Raw genomic sequence first — 16389 nt, forward strand, 5'->3', positions numbered from 1 at the left:
GGTTGCTTTCAAAGGGATTTCTCATCTGCCACTTTTAAAATCTGATGAGCTTCAGAAATCAGGATAGTCCATCTAGCCTTTCCTGGAAAGCTGAAAATCCTTAGCAGAACTGGGTGCTTCAGGCATTCTGTGTAGCTTTTTTGTAGTTTCTCTTTACCTTTCTTACTGTTTTTTGAAACTTTCTAACTGGAACTAAGGTGAGAGCCACTATGAGCAGATGTAGAACTCAATACATGGAGAGTGCCCCATTTTAAATCCTATAAAAGAATAACTCATCCCTAGAGACCATATACCTACACTGACAATTTCTCTGAAAAATCTCAAGAAAAAAGGAATTACCTCAGTTTCTGAGTAAAGGGTTCTTAATAAAGAACTCAAGGTTATTAAGCCCATGGGGATGTCAAAGGGTTAGAGGAAGGGAAATCTTGGTCCTTTCTTACCTCAAGGTTTTGATCTTATAGGCAAGTTCTTGCAAAGTAAATTAAGATTATGTTAGCCAACTTGTACAAATTTATAGCATTCTAGCTGCTTGTCTCAATCTTTATGTAGACACTAGAGTGCACTTCAAAGTGAAAAAAACTTGCATTTATAAAAAAAAAATAAGGAAATAAGGTGGTGTGATGCTGTAAGTGCTGTACATACAGATTTACTTAGTGACAGTTCAGTAGCAGCCTTATTGACTGGTTTGAGGCAAAATGGAATTTTTCCATGGTGAAATAGTGTCCACACAATGACAGCTTAAGTATTCTGGCTTAAGGGGTCTGCAGTTTTATGCTGCTTGAAGGGCAATTCTTTACAGGTTCCCAATCTCCTATTTCAAGTTAGTGGAACATCTGGCTGTGTGGCAACAGTGTCTCTGTCAGCCTGCAGAATGGACTTCTTTTCACAGAGCATATATGGCATGGAAGATAAAACAGGAAAAAAAAAAAACAAAATTGAAATGAAATTAAAGAAAAGGATTTTTAAAATAAAATAATTTATCTTCAAGAAGATAAAGAATTTATCTTCTCAATACTTGGCAGCTATTACAGGAGTTTTATTTATAGCTTCCTGCTGTCTTATGAAAGATAAAAAGGGTTAATGGAATAAGTACTAACTGTTGTTTCTTCTTTGTGCCATAAATATAAAGTGAAGTATAGGATAGTGAAATTTGACTTTCATAAATTGCATTGCTGTGTTACCAAAGTTGTTTGTGTCTTTGCCCTTAATACGAAACTGGATAGAAAAAAAGATCAAGGCCATCAATTTTCAGTGCTGAAACTGAAAAGTATCCCACAACAATGTCTCTCAGGTTATAATATTCACAGGAAAAGGTTCTCAATTGGAGGGAGCTGAGTGGGTGGAGAGAACAGCATGTTCCCAGAGAAGCACGCACTGCACAGCTGAAGCAATGTGAACCTTAGCCATAGCATAACGATTGAACAGGGTGTCAGTATTTCTTTGAACTCCTTAATTCTTGCTGCATAATGTGTAAGACTGCACTTGATAAAACATTGAAATGTGCTCAGACTTGTTTTTTGTTGCTGCTGTCAGGTTTCCCTTGGTATAAACTGAAATAACACCATTTGTATCAAAAGAATTGCATTTGATTTGGTTAAATGAGATTCTGGTCTGGTTTCTACTTTCCCTTTTCCTCCTTTTTCTCAGGGGCAAGGACAATTAAATCGATGTGTTACAATAAAACCTGTATAGGGAGCAAGAGATAGCTATTATTATATAGACTAAAAAGAACCATGCGATCTGTGTAATGCTAATAAATAAACTGAGTGCTGCATTAGGAAACAGCTTTTGCTGTGTTGAATAAACAAAATATGTTTAGATGTAATGCAAGAAGGAAGAAATCAATGAGGAATCCAGAGATATGGTATGCAGGCATAACTGAATTGTACATGAAATTAAGTATTCTCTGCTTAACCGTAGAGATTTTATATAGAGAATAAAATTTTTATAAAATTATATTCGGTTCTTGAGATATAAGACCTTTAATCTTTGAGGTCTTTTATCTCAAGACATATTTTCAGAACAGAAACCTAAAGTAGGTGTGATTATTAAAGAAAATATATTCTTAAAGAAAAAAACCTCTACTTGGAAGGGAGTTGGACCTACTGAGTGGCACATTTTGCAAGGCTGACATAATTTTAACATCCCTTTCCCTGTCAAGGGATGTTACCTGTTATGAGAAGAAGCGGCACGGATTTCTGTCAGCCTAGCATTCAAATATCCAGCATCTATGGTGAAAATATTATCCCTATGGCAAATCCAAACTTTTCTTATGCTTTTCCTGAGAGTGGCCATGTCTATATGTGGCACCAGCTCTGCTTGAGACTGGTTTTACTGCTGAGGGCTCTAGAGAAAATGAGCCACAAAAATGTTTTTCCTATGATTGATTTAAATCTTAAATGTTGGTAAAGTGTGGAAAACCTTACTGCTGTGTCACCTTGAGCAATGTTTTTTCAGCGTGGGGTTAGCAGTGTGTAGCAAGGAGCCTGCAGAAGATGATGAAGGCAGAGGTTGCACCTTCTGACTGGGCACTGCCCTCACACAGGTCTCATCCCAGGGTGTGCACTCTGCACTCCATCATACCTCCCCAGTGGAGAGAAGGACAAAAGCCCTTCAGTGTGCTGCTCCATTCAGCTTCTTGAGGCATCAAATTAATCTCCCTCCCTCCTTTTTCTCCCTCCCTCCCTGGGTTTCCCTTAAAAGGAACCAGTATTCCTGGGGGAACAGTGAGCAGTCTGGCTCTCCTCTTGATCCAGTGCCTGGATCTCTGCTTAGTAGGTGCTGCAGTACAGTTTGGGCCCTCAGCATAGACTGCTTCTGATGTAGAAAAACCTATAATCAGTTGAATTAAATTCACACTATACAATTATTTATTTCCACTGGGAAAATACACAGAAGCTTACAGAGCAGGAGAAAGTGGGAATTAGTGGGCAAGAGTGATGGGAGAGGCTAGAACTGCACTGGCTCAAAGCACATGCATGAAATTGCAGGAAGCAGCCTTTGGAGGTGATATGAACTCCATTTACTTGCAGCTCATTACCATGCAACAGAAGGACCAAGAAGATCAGTGACCTCTCTAATTCTTTGAGCTGTCCTGTAGGTTCTGTAACACAAATCAGAGAACTAGACAGATACTGAAAGGATAAGGCAACAGTGCTGTGCTATTCTCTTGGAAGCTGTGTGGCACAAGGAGCAGCTGCCTACACAGCAGTGAACGTGATGTTGCTCAACCTCTTTCCCACCACATGACACAGAGGAACATGTATCCCACCAAATTATGCTAATGAAGGAAACTCCCCAGTCATTCACCATTAGTCTACATCAGCCTCAGGACCTGGGCTGCAGGGCTCTATTCAAGCTGTGGGACAGAAGTGAACTGCAGTGTGTCCTTTGTGTCTCCAAATGTGCTGTGGTCCTTTCTACATCCATGGTCTGCATTTTTTGCCAGGAGGAGTCAGAGTGCAGTGGAGGACATTGCATACTTGGGCACAGAGTTAGAGCAGTGATCAGATGAGCAGTCACAGCCAGGACTGAGAAACTCCCATTTCCTGGATTTCAGACAAAGCCTATACGTGTTTCAAATAGAGTTGAAAATACCTCTGATACATGATACTGCAGTGATAGAGCTATCACCATGTACTGTGTGTGGTCTGCTTTCAACTCCTCCAGCTGCTTTTTGACAGCTAAAACATGTTTGGAAATTGCAGTGGATAGTGAGGGTGGATTTTTATTTGTTTGTAAAGCTTGCTATATTAAAAGTGATCATGTGACAAACTCGCCCTATACAATGCAAGATTTTTCTCAGGAAGTATTTTGAAATAATTTGTTTTTTGTTTGTTAAAGGCCTGAATAATTAACTTACATGCTAGTGATTTATCATTTGCTATTAGGAAAATCTAATTGATTACACTGGAGAACCGAGGCAAACTGAGCCACAAGTATGTAACTTGTGCTGTATAATGTGGATTATTTCAAACGCATAATGAAAAGCTTTTCAATGAATACATAATGAAGGAACAAATCGATACCTGTTAGAGTGGCATTTGCCTGTCTAATGAATCACCCAGATTACTAAATGCCCATGGTCTTTAGGAATGAAAAAATATGTTGTACATGAGTTAGACCTAAACAGCCTGTCATTAGAGGGGCAGCATTCTACAGCTGTTTCACACTTCTGCTTTCTGTTTCCTTTTTGATTTCTGTATATCCAACTGCCAGGATTGTTTTCTAGCATTAATTGGCTTGTTGGATTCTTCACTGAGGAAGTATTCATCTAAAACATATCATTTGGAAAAACTCTTTCATTCTGTATAAGCCAGGAATTGGCCACTGCAGCAGATGGTGTTAGGAACAAGTTTTGCAGTAGGTGAGGGTCCCCTGCTTTTCATACTGCATGCTGCACTGTCCTGCCTGTCATGCAGAGAAGAAGGGACAGTCTCCACAGTGGTTTTAACATTAGTTAATAGTCAAGAATCTGGGTTCACATCTCCACTCTGCAGCAAATGGCCCTGACCTAAAGACAGCTTTAATGCTGTCTGTACCTCATCTCTCTGTGTAAAACAAAGGCAGTAGTGCTCTGTTGGCATGCTGCTCTGTGTACATTTCAGGTGTCAGTAGCTGGTACTCAGTAGATGTGACATTTTTGCTGGAAAATACTTTATTTGAAATTAGTGTTGGAAGTGACAGGAAAAAAAAATAGATTGTTTGTTTCCTACTCAGATTTCAAGTAAAGACCACAATATTTGGTTGATTTCATCAGACAGAGCTGCAGAATAGTCTTTAGGGATGCATTGAATTACTGCAGAGTCTAACTACCTTTCAGAGTGAATGTGATGATAAGGAGGCAGTGCATTGTGTTACATTTCTAATTATGTTATCTGCATCTTCCATTAGATACTACCATTCAATTAAGACTACACTTTATCTCCTGGTAATGGAATAATTAATTATTACTGAGAAAACACAGCATAATATTAAAATCAGATCACCTGTAGAAAAGTCACCATGTCCCTCTCCCTCTTTCTAAATAACATTTGTCCCTCTTTGTTTTTACTTGATAGCCAAACGCTTAGCAATGTACCAAGAACCTGATTCAGAAGAAGAAGAGGCAGCCCCAAAAGGAGGAACTCTGTCCCAGCGTGACAGTATCTGCAGCCATCAGAGCATCAAAGTGATGCACCGCAGCCAAAACACCAAAACCCACCGGCGCACAGGTAGCAGAGCTGAAGCAAAAAGAGCAAGCATACTCTCGAAGCACACTGCATTCAGTAGCCCAATGGTAAGTCAGGAGAACTAAATGCACAGTGTCCTGTACCTTGTAATAGAACCATGTCCTGAAAAGGAAAAGGTAAAGAAATCTGCAGCACATTATGTGACTCTTTACAGATTTTATCTTGGTGTTTTTACTTCTGTAGTCACAGCTGTTTGTACAAAAACAATGAAGTGTTGGCATAGAGCTTATCTAAATGCTTTGTCTGTGCAAACAAGCTGAAGGTAAAGGCAATCTGAAACATTTGTTTTAGTTATAATTTGATTTTGTAAAAAAAAATATGTCTTCCTTTTATGTACAGAAGCTAAGAATAGCATTGAGGTCAACAATTCAAATCGTTTTGCATATGCAAATTCTTTTCTCTTTTGTCAGAGGATTTTAAAACTATCAAATTCTGGGGTGGACACCATCTATTACAATTTTTAGACACTGTTAGCATACACCATAGCATAGGTTTTAGTGTTTTTCAGTGGTTATCAGTCGACTGCATGTGTTGTATTTCAAAAACTAAACATCTTTACATTTCAAAATGTTGGTGACTATACAACATCATTTGGTTTATTTTATACTGTTGTAACTTTGTAAGTTTTGCATCAGCTAAATGGTAATAAGAGGAGAGGGGAGCCAAGTTGTATCTATTCAGGGGTTTTACATTGTTCCACTATTGACACAAATTCATCCTTAAAGCAAATTACAAATATAGACAAAGAAAGATGCTGTTTGCACTGGTGGAATTTCTTTATCTCAGTCAAGAAGAGTAAGGTCTTTTGATAAAATTCCAAGCTGCAGTTTTTATACATGGAGTTCTTTGGTTGCTTGTATTCATCAGCTGCTGAGCATCAAGAGATAAAATTCTACTGAGAAAAGAGGCTTAGATCAGTTTATTTTTAATCTTTTGTATCCTTGCCTCCCTCTGTGTTACAAAATACTGGAGTTTACTCCAGTATTAAATAAGTGGAAAATGCTGATGAAATACAGTTGAAAGGGCTCAATGTTTCAGTGTAAAAAACCCTCATGAATTAACTTCAAATGTGTGGATGGTTGTTGTTCTCTAAGTAACAACTGAAGATGGTTTAATTTTCTTGTGCTGATGTAAAGCCAAATTTTAAATGTCATTGTCTATTTTTTTCCACACCTCTGGTCTCTGCAGTGTACCATACTTTAGTATTAGGTAATAAATGTCTTGAAATAAACAGGAAAGAGGGAGGAAAATTAGGATCTAACTCTCCTCCTTTCCACTATCTCCAAAGTAGATAAATATTGCTGCTATAAATATTTCACATAATTTCTACCAGTAGGCTCATTGTTAACTGTTTGTTGTCTAGAATGGGTGTGCTACAGTTATCTCCACCTCTACTCTGTGGTCTAAGGCCACTCCAAAACTCTTGATATTGACATTGCTTTGGATGCTTTAATTGCATGTTGCTGCTTTGGAAACGTAGAAGCACAGATATTAATCACTGGTATTTGTTACTAGGAGAAGGACATCACACCTGACCCAAGGTTGTTAGAAAAGGTGAATGAATGTGCAAAGCATCTGGAGGTCATGAGGAGCCACGAACAGCCGTTATCCCATCTGAGTCCAGAACTGTGCGACGTTTTCGACTTCTTCATAGCTTTGACTATATGTAACACAGTCGTGGTTACTGCCCCGAATCAGCCCCGACAGAAGGTACGTTAAAGAAAAAGGAGAAGAGAGTTCAGGCTTCTTTTGCCTTGATACTAAATTATCTGGTAAGCTAGGGAAATGAAAACCTTCTGTTCTAGTGAGAAACATCTAGAGCAAGTTGTGATGACTTGTAGAGCCACTATGTGACTGAGTGAATTTAATAATGCATTAGCTGAATGAAGCATGTCAGCTATTTCACTTGCTTCCATGGTAAGATAGGCTTTCATTGACAAATTCTAGATACTTTTGAAACTCTCCTGATTTCTTGTAATTTATTCATTTAATAAGCATACATATGTAAGCATGTGTGGAAACTAATGTGTAAATATGCAATACTTACCAGAAAGGGATATAAGCTGTCAGTGAATAAATATTTCATATATGTGGATTAAATTAAGAAATGGGTGAGATATTTTTTTTTAAGTTTAAAAAGAGAAATAGATTTGAAAAACATCACTTAAAACTTTCAAATTATGTAAAAGATGCATCTTAAGCTCATTATGAGGAATAATGATCATTAGTGTTTAAATTGGCCTTTAACTAATGTCATTGATGAATGAGAATTTCAAGAACACATTCCCAAGATGATTTGTAAGAAAAAACTATAATGGAATGTAATATTAAAGCTTGCCAGCAGCTGGAATTTCCATTCTGGAGAAAATTCTGCATTTTTCTTCTGTTCCAGATTGGAATAAAAAGTGAACTAGTCTGCAAAATTATGTGGTTTTGTGCCAAGGAAACATTTGGAAAATGTTTGGTTCTGCTGTTTCAGGAATGCTGCACTTACACAATAATATAATATATATTACTATGAATATGCTATTACTAGTATTGCTACTGTATCTTTAGAACAGATTTGTGTGAGCTGAGATGAATGATAAGTCTGAAGCAATACTGAAAGCAACGGGGGAAATTACTTATCGCAACATGTCTTTGAGAATATTTTCAACATTGGCATATTCTAATTAAACGTCACTTCTACGAGATACCAGCCTTCTCAATAGAAAAATACTGCATTAACCTTTTTTCACCACCTTCAGTGATTATGCACGAAGGATGACACGTTCATACTAATGGTAGCTTTCAGTATTCACTGCTGATGGTGGTGGTGCAACACTGATAGATTATCCATTAGTCATATCTGAGGCAGTGAAAGAAGAAAAAACTGCTTTAATACAAATACATGTGCTTTCATACACAGGTATAATTCTGAAATTCTAATGAGTTATTTTGTTATTTTTGAGTCAGTGTTGTCCATTTACTTTTCTTTCTCAAAATACAAATACCATTACTTTTTGCCCTCAAAGAAATTTTACTCTTCAGTTGCAGATGCTTAGATTGCCTATCAGAGTCAGAATTCTTGCACAGCTTTTTTTTGGCATTTGTTTATTGGTGTGTTTTCTTCATCTCAAGGTTAGAGACCGATTTGAACTAAAATCTCCAGTAAAAACCATTGAAGACTTCATACGAAGATTCACTCCAAGTCGCTTGACCTCTGGATCCAACAGCAGCAGTTCCTCTAGTCTAGCTACAAGCAAATCAATGCACAGATTTGGTCTAAGCACGCTTTCGTCTACATCTACGGATAGCACTTTACTTAAACTGGAAGAGAAGCTGGCATACTCTGCACAGATGAATAACAATGGCTACAGCTCCCAGCAAGGCAGGACGGCTGTGGGGAGTGCACCTGAGGAAGGAGAACTCCGTTATGAAGCAGAGAGTCCAGATGAAGCTGCTCTTGTCTATGCAGCGAGGGCATATAACTGTTCTCTGGTTGGAAGGCTGTCTGACCAGGTATCAGTGGAGCTACCTCACCTGGGAACCTTAAGCTTTGAAGTATTACATACGTTGGGCTTTGATTCCGTCAGGAAGAGGATGTCAGTAGTGGTCAGGCATCCTCTCACAGATGAAATAAATGTTTACACTAAAGGAGCAGATTCAGTTGTTATGGATCTTCTTCTCCCCTGCTCTTCAGGTACACCTCTTCCTTACTTTTGGGGGGTTGGGAAGCAGTTAGTTGCTGAAGATCTCACCATATCTTACTGCCTTGTCTAGCAAGTAGACTTGCCTGCTTTTCATTTTGTAGAATGGCAATCATTACCCTTCTTTTATAATACTTTGTAATTATTGTAAATTTTCTGTAACAAATTACTGGTTCTTTACCTCACAAGAATGAGTGAAGGTCTCTTCTGTAGAAGATCTTCTTCCAGCAGGCTTTATTTTAAAGGAAGTTTTTACAATGCAGCCAACACAATTCACATTTCTTTAGAAAAACCTGACTGTCAGTGCTTGGACACTTGAGTATTTTATATTAAACTGAAGTACTTTTTATTGCTGCTTCCCTCTGTTTCATTTGTAAGTCCTTATATCCTTTTGCTGAAATAGGTTGCATTAAGCAGCACATTTTTTTTGTGTTTAACTATGATGCTAAGGGCAATGTGAATCAATCAGCCATCAAAACAGAAAGGTGTGGCAAGGCGGAGAGATGCTGTTCCAACAAGAAATCTTGGCTTCAAATCCATCATTGACTAGCAAGCAATAGACATGTAGCTGTGAACATGGAATTTCCCTAAAGCATGGAGAATTATCCAGCACCCAAATGTCCTAGGAAGCAGGGACAATTTTAAATAGCTAATTGTAATTAGTTGATTTCAAGAAGAATCCTGCAAGTTTTCGTAAGTTAGAGGAGGCTCATGGGTTTTAGTTTGCATTAATCAGTTTGGATCTAATTTACTGTATTTTCAACACTGAATTTCATGCAGTGTTTAAAGATTACCCCAATATGAATGGACAGAGCCCCAGAGTGCTAGAGGTACTTCCCATGTTTCACTAAAGCATTGACTTTGTGGTTACTTGGACATTAGTTGGAGTAAACAATTGTGAAAGGCTTATACTGTGTAATTTTAGTTTAACGAAACACAGAAAAAAATGTTGGCATTAATTTTCTGGTTTCAGCCATATAAATCAAAGCTGAGCCAAAAAAATTAAGAACAACTTGTCCTTAACCAACAACAAAGTATTCACAAATAATTTTCTAGCAAAGATCTGATACCACAGAAGGCACGTAAAGTATCTATGAAAAGTATCTATGGAAACTTCTTTCCTTCCAAACTACTAATAGAGAATTTTTAGCACTGAAAATTTCTAATGCCAAGAAAATAATGACTGGAAATGAGTTCTTACAATGAGAAGTGAGCATTTAGAAAAGAAAAAATATTTTATGCCAAGTCTTAAATTTTTTGCCACCATATAACAGACTATGTTCAAAACTGCAATGTCCATAGACTCAATGGATTAAGAAATTTTCAGGAAAATTTCAGGCAGGTCTAGGACCCACCTAGTTTAAAACAGTAAGGCCAGTTAGAAAACTAAAAAACGGCGACGTAATCAAAGGTGATATATGTCAGAGAAGAAAAAGCACAGTTCCTGAAGGTCACTGTGGGAATGAGCAGTGTCTGTAGCTGGGCAAATCCACCAACATTACAGGCAACCAAATTGAAAGCGGTTCTTTGTGTATTTTGTGTAGGAAGTTTTTTGTTTTGATTTGGGTTTTTTGTTCGTTTGAGGTTTCTTTAGCCCATATTGAACCATGAGTTCTGGTGTGCTTTTCTTTTGCAAGCAATGTGAAGTGCAGCCACTAGAACACCATAAGCAGTCTCCCTTGTTTTTTCTAGTCCTGTTAAGCCCCTGCTGGCTTCAGTAATTTGTATGTTTCAGCAGATCTGTCTGAAAAGCATTTGACATTGCTCTTGAGTATCTTTCACGCCTGGAACTGAATTAGCTGTCTCTGCTTGCAGTATCCTAATGTCAGTGGATGTAGAGGGAGCCTCAAAAGATTTATGCCATGGCTGTTATCTATATTGTGGGATCTGTTGTTAGTTTTATCCAGTTCACTGGAGATGGTGGAACATGTGTGTTAGAGGAGATGTAATGCTACAAGAATTCAGACACTTATCATTTAAGGAAATTACTAAAAAGTGAATGGACATGATGCTGAATCCCACAACTTGGTCTCTGCTGTCTTAGTGCTTCAGGGACGTGTGAACTGTGCACTGGTCAAGCGTGTGTCTTGAGACTTGTGCCTTTAGACTGAAGGACCAAGGCAGCACCATGTCTGTAAACTCCCAGCTCAAACACTACATGGCATGAAACAAAGATTCCTGTTTGGAAGGAAGAGTATTTTAGAATATGATGAGAGAAACAGCCTGAAATTAGAAGCAGAAGTATTATGTTTTAGCTTCCTTGTGTCTTATAGAAAAGTATAAATTGTCATGAGCCTCAAAATTTAAAAAGACTATGAATTTACTCAATTTGCTCTGCCTATATGTCTAGTTAAGACTGTGGAACCTAGTGTATTCTGATAGCAAACAGATATTTCCAAAAGACTTGAAATTATTCCCAAGAGTGTATTGTTTTTACTTTATCTCAACAGTCACCATGTTCATAAATAAGAAAGATACTGTTTGAGTCAATACCCAGCTCGTACAGGAGCTGTGAACATAAATCATTGAGAAAACAATGACTGTATTGGCTTTCTGCAGCTTGAGATTATGGAAGGAAATGAAGAAGCAGAAGGCCACTAGCTCTCTATCATTCTTCTGGAGGAGACTTCCTTGCTGGTTTTCGGTGACATGGGGCATGTGGTCACACTGCTCAGAGCAGACACTGCATCCCAGCTTAAAAAAATCTTCACAACTGGGTTTTGTCTGCAAGAGATTCCTTCCCTCCTTCTAACTTTTGAGCACAAGATAAATCTCAGGGTAGGACTGATGAGGCACATGAACAGCTGTAAAGGGCTTTAGCTGTCATTGGTATGCTGGAAATGAGAACTTGCACAGAAAATAGTATAAACATCTCTACTTGTAAAGAGTTGCTGTCTTTGTTCATTGAAGTAGTCATGAGCATTTGACCTTATGATCACTGCATTAGAACTTGTGGTGTTCAGACAGATCTGAAGTGATTAACACCACTTAACCTTAAAGGGATAGAAACAGCTTTTGATGTGTTTAAGCATCTATTGAAGTTTGCACCTACTTGAAGTCAGTGAGCCACTGAAATAGCCACTCCCATAAGATGATTTGGGGTATGCAAAAAAATACGGCATTTTTCTCTAGAATGTTAATGTAGCACAATAAATTGGGGAGAATGCTTTCCTACTTTATTGTTCTAAAATTTAAAAAAAGCTAGCTAATACAAGAAGCCTCGAAGAAGGCTGCAGTACTTCTCCCAGAAAAAAAATTCTTATGTTTTACAGCAAAGTCACATGTGCTAAAAAGGTTATACTGCACAAATGGAAAAGTAGCAAAATGAAACGGTGTTAGGCTACTGGTTGCTTATATGCATATTTCCATATATAGTGTAAGAAAGGGCTTTCCAATTGCAAATAATACTTGTAGGGATGTCCTTCTGAAATAATATATCTGTATTGTCCCTTTGGGACAATCAACAGTGATAGCATACATAGTATTAATAGGTAGATGGACAGGCCCATGAGAATATTCCTACCAGTCAGTATTCACCACATGACCTTAATCAGATGGAAGTGAAATGAACATATGCAGAAAATACCACAATATTCACAGAGTCCCTTAGGAACAACTGTGTACATATACTCCCACCTTTGCAGACCTAGGGAGGACAGAAAAGTCTTTAAAGGTGAGAAAATAGCTGTGAGTTAAATGTTCTGATACATGGTTGAGATAAATGGAACAAAACCCAGAATATTTGGATTCCAAACTCACAGTTCCCTTATTTCTACAAAATCAGTACATGTATGTGTTTTTGCTGGAGCATCTGAAGATCCAAGTATACATTCTGCTGCTGTATAAATATGAAAGTGCTGAATGCTATGTAACTTTATAGACAGACAGATATATGTATGCAGTCAACATATAGCAAGATCAAATTCAGTATGAGTGCATACTGGGTAAATGGGCACTGAAAAGTATAAGCAGTAAGTACTTATGCAATCTAATTTATATACCTGTATTAAGTGCTTAATAAAATGGCATAGTGCCCATAGGCTCTCAGTATGAGAGGTGAGCACATTCATTCAGTGCTGTATGTAGTAGGTCTCTCGAGGTGCCCAGACTTTGGGTGAGGAGTGGTCGCCTGACTCAGTGACTGGTCACTGTGCAAGTACCAGTAACTCAAATATTGAACTTAGGAGAAGCTCTAGTATACAGAATTATATCATTCAACATCCGCTGAAAATATTCAGACCTTAGTAAAAAAAAGTGTATCACATCAGGGAGTAGGAAAACCTGCCAGAATGTACCAGTCATTCTCACTCAATGGCTCCAATCTCAAAATTTAACCCCTTGTATGTTTACTTAAGTGCTAACCTTGAAATTCATATTATTGATTGCTACTACAGTACCTTTTTCATGAACTTGTCTCAATCCTAGATGATAAAAAAGATGAATTATCACTTGTTTTTAATTTTTGGAGACATCATTTCATGTAATAAGATGGAACAAAATGTGCTGCCATCATATTTAGTACTCTGTGTTGATCACAGAGTGAGCACACTGCACCAGTCCCAGCTAAAGAGAGAAAAGAAACAGATGCTCAGTCCTCATTTTGAGTAGTTACACATGGCTTTAAGTGAAGGTTCCACTTAAAGCTAAGTTTTGCTGAGGCATCCAAGGTAGAAGCTAGCTGTGAAGTCTGCAAGTGCAAATTCTCCTCTAAATGAAAGCACAGTCACACCAAGAACTTCTTGCGTTGATTCAGGGTGATAGGAAGTAGCAGTACAGCAGTAACAGACAAAAGGACCTTCATGCCCTTAGATATACAAAACAGAGCACTGTTTCCACTTCTTTTGAGATAATAGCCTTGGTGGAAGACTGAGTGCTATTTTTAAGTGTTGTTTTTCTGCACATGAGGAGCTGTGGAGAAGCAGAAAAACATTTGCTCGTAGTGTATTTGAAATCATACTTCTCTTTCTGACAGTATTGTTTGCTGTGAAGATTATCACGATACTTAAAATACTCAGGTGAAATAAATACTTGAGTTAAAAAAAAGGTCTTTCTCACGTACATTCACAATGACTTTTTTGAAGAAGGAAGACAGAAAAAAGAACAAAAAAGACTTTTTTTAAAAAAAAATTGAATGTTTTACTTGAGTTTCCCAGGAAATATCAACACCTCTTTAAAAGTGTTAGTTATAAAGTGCTGGTACAGTGAGCACTGTATACAAGTTTTTATTATCTGAGGCAATTCATCTGCTGTTATTTTTCAACAAGTAATTTATGGTTTTATTCTTATCTAGATGACCCTCGGGGCAAACATCAAAAAAAAATCCGAAGCAAAACCCAGAATTACCTTAATCTTTATGCTGTAGATGGGCTGCGGACCCTCTGTATTGCAAAAAGAGTAAGTAAATGCAGGCTTTTAATTTGTATTTAAGGAGAGTCCTTAAAAAGATTACTGAAGATATTTATTATTTTATTGTTCTTGATTCACAACTTCTTTTTCATTTTATTCAGTAAAGTATGAATGCCTTTGCATCATATTGACTGTGCCCTCACATACTCTTTGTAATAGGTTCTCAGCAAGGAAGAATATGGCTGTTGGTTAAAAACTCATTTAGAAGCAGAATCCTCAATTGAAAATCGTGAAGAACTTCTGTTTCAGTCAGCACTGCGGATAGAGAAGAATCTGCATCTGCTAGGTAATGAAATGAGAGCTGGACATGAAATTAAAATGTGATAAAAATTCTGAAAGCTTGGCTATGAAATCCATCCTTTCCCTTAAATTGTTTCTGACAGTATAGAAAGTGGCTTTTGTGGGACTTTATCATGGCTGTCATGTGCAGCACCACAAAGGAATAGGATATAATTAACATAAAAGACATACCCTGTTTTCCTTGCTCCTGCCAACATTTTATCACTAGTGAAATAAGTGGAGTAATAGCAGGGATGAATTTGACACAATATCTAAATCTGAACTGCTGCTCTAAAGAAGAGGAGGACTTGGCCCAAGCTGTCTACATAATTTCATTAGTTCAGTGCTGCTTCAACATGTCAGAGACTTCTCTGACTTCAGGGGTACCAGAGACACACACACAGAGCAAAGCTCACAAACTGCATCTGTAAGAGGCATCAACTTTAATATACATCAGGTTCAGCACATGCACTTGAGGCCTGTGTATTCTGTGGCAAGGGGTTGCAGTTAAAATCAGTGTATGTAAAAGTATTGCAAGAGCTAAATCATATTCTTGAGTTGAGATGTTGAAAGACCTTCAGTAATTATCAGTATGCCTGTCTCTGGGAGACACATCCACCTCACCCAGCTTCTAATGTGTCTACTACAGATCTGTAATGCTCAACATATAACCAATGGGGAGACAAAAAAAGTGTAGTTCATTTGGTCTGACTTAGATATATGCTTTAGGATTAGATGAATCGTGCCCTTGAAATGTCTCGTTCTCTTCCCTGACTTAAAGGGGGGCATAAGTTGTCTAATTCGGACCAGAATAATCAAGATCCCACCTGTTGGCTCTGGCTGCAGTCTGAGCTGAAAATAAAAAAAAAAAAAGAAAAGGAAAAAAGAAGTGAAATTGAGCTGCCAGACAAATAAGCTCTGGCCAGTAGTTAATTATCAGTTCAGTCATTCCCCAAGAACCCCATACTGTAGCTTGTAGCTTGGAATGATCAGTCATCATTAGGTTGTGAGAATAAAAATTCAGTCTGGAATATACTTTTCTTTATTTGGATAGCAATAGCTTTCCCAACATTGCCCTAAAAATGTGTTTTCATGTAAATTACTGGTGCTCAGATTTAAGGAGACTTCTGTTGTTAATATTTTTTTTCAAGGAAGTACCATAGAAGAAATAAATAGCTGAGAAAAGTTTGTTTTGTTATTCAGGTAATTTGCTTGTCTGTCACTTCCTCATTTGCTAGTGGCAGGGCTTGCATTTCCTCACACTGAAGTCTCTCTGACACTCAGTGGAGCACTGATGTACCAGTGGTGACACTGAGCTTGGTCCTGAATGGCTTTTTGCCACTTTTCATATATATGAAAATCTTGTCTCAGTCAATTGATTTATGTAAGCATGAAACAGATGCCCAGTCACTTATAACAGGTAGAAAGATGCATTGAAAGCATGAAAATACACATTTTACTCTCACATCATGGTCAAAAGATTTGTGATTTATTCTCTGCTGCATCACATTCGGTCTCCAGCGTCTTTCTGCCAGAGCAAAGAGCAGCAGCAAGGCACTAAAAGGTTTATGTTTGCAGTCTAATCTGCTGTTGCCAAGCTGCAGTCCTGCTGTTAGTCTCCTTCAAAAGATGAATTTCTAGTGACCCACTCTCTTCTTGCTGAGAAAAGGCAGCTAAGACCTTTAGGGACTGAAATGATCTCCAAGAACCAATAACTCCTCTAACAACATTCAGCAGAAATGACATAGATATAAAGCATAGGGACAATAAGCCTTGTGAACCTC

The 16389-nt window shown here is 37.8% G+C and overlaps 1 protein-coding gene across 1 annotated transcript in view; it reads left to right on the forward strand.

The window, feature by feature from the left end:
* The window catches only part of ATP10A (ATPase phospholipid transporting 10A (putative)), a 110386-nt gene that overhangs the window by 75776 nt on the left and 18221 nt on the right, over positions 1-16389 (forward strand). Inside the window, exons 8-12 of the mRNA XM_021546625.2 lie at positions 5061-5278; positions 6747-6941; positions 8352-8913; positions 14211-14314; positions 14486-14612. Of these exons, the coding sequence (XP_021402300.1) occupies positions 5061-5278; positions 6747-6941; positions 8352-8913; positions 14211-14314; positions 14486-14612 (1206 nt within the window). The remainder of the gene's footprint in view (positions 1-5060; positions 5279-6746; positions 6942-8351; positions 8914-14210; positions 14315-14485; positions 14613-16389) is intronic.

This window comes from Lonchura striata, chromosome 1 (genome assembly GCF_050655825.1).
Source record: "Lonchura striata isolate lonStrDom1 chromosome 1, ASM5065582v1, whole genome shotgun sequence".
In the NCBI taxonomy this organism is placed as follows: Eukaryota; Metazoa; Chordata; class Aves; order Passeriformes; family Estrildidae; genus Lonchura; species Lonchura striata.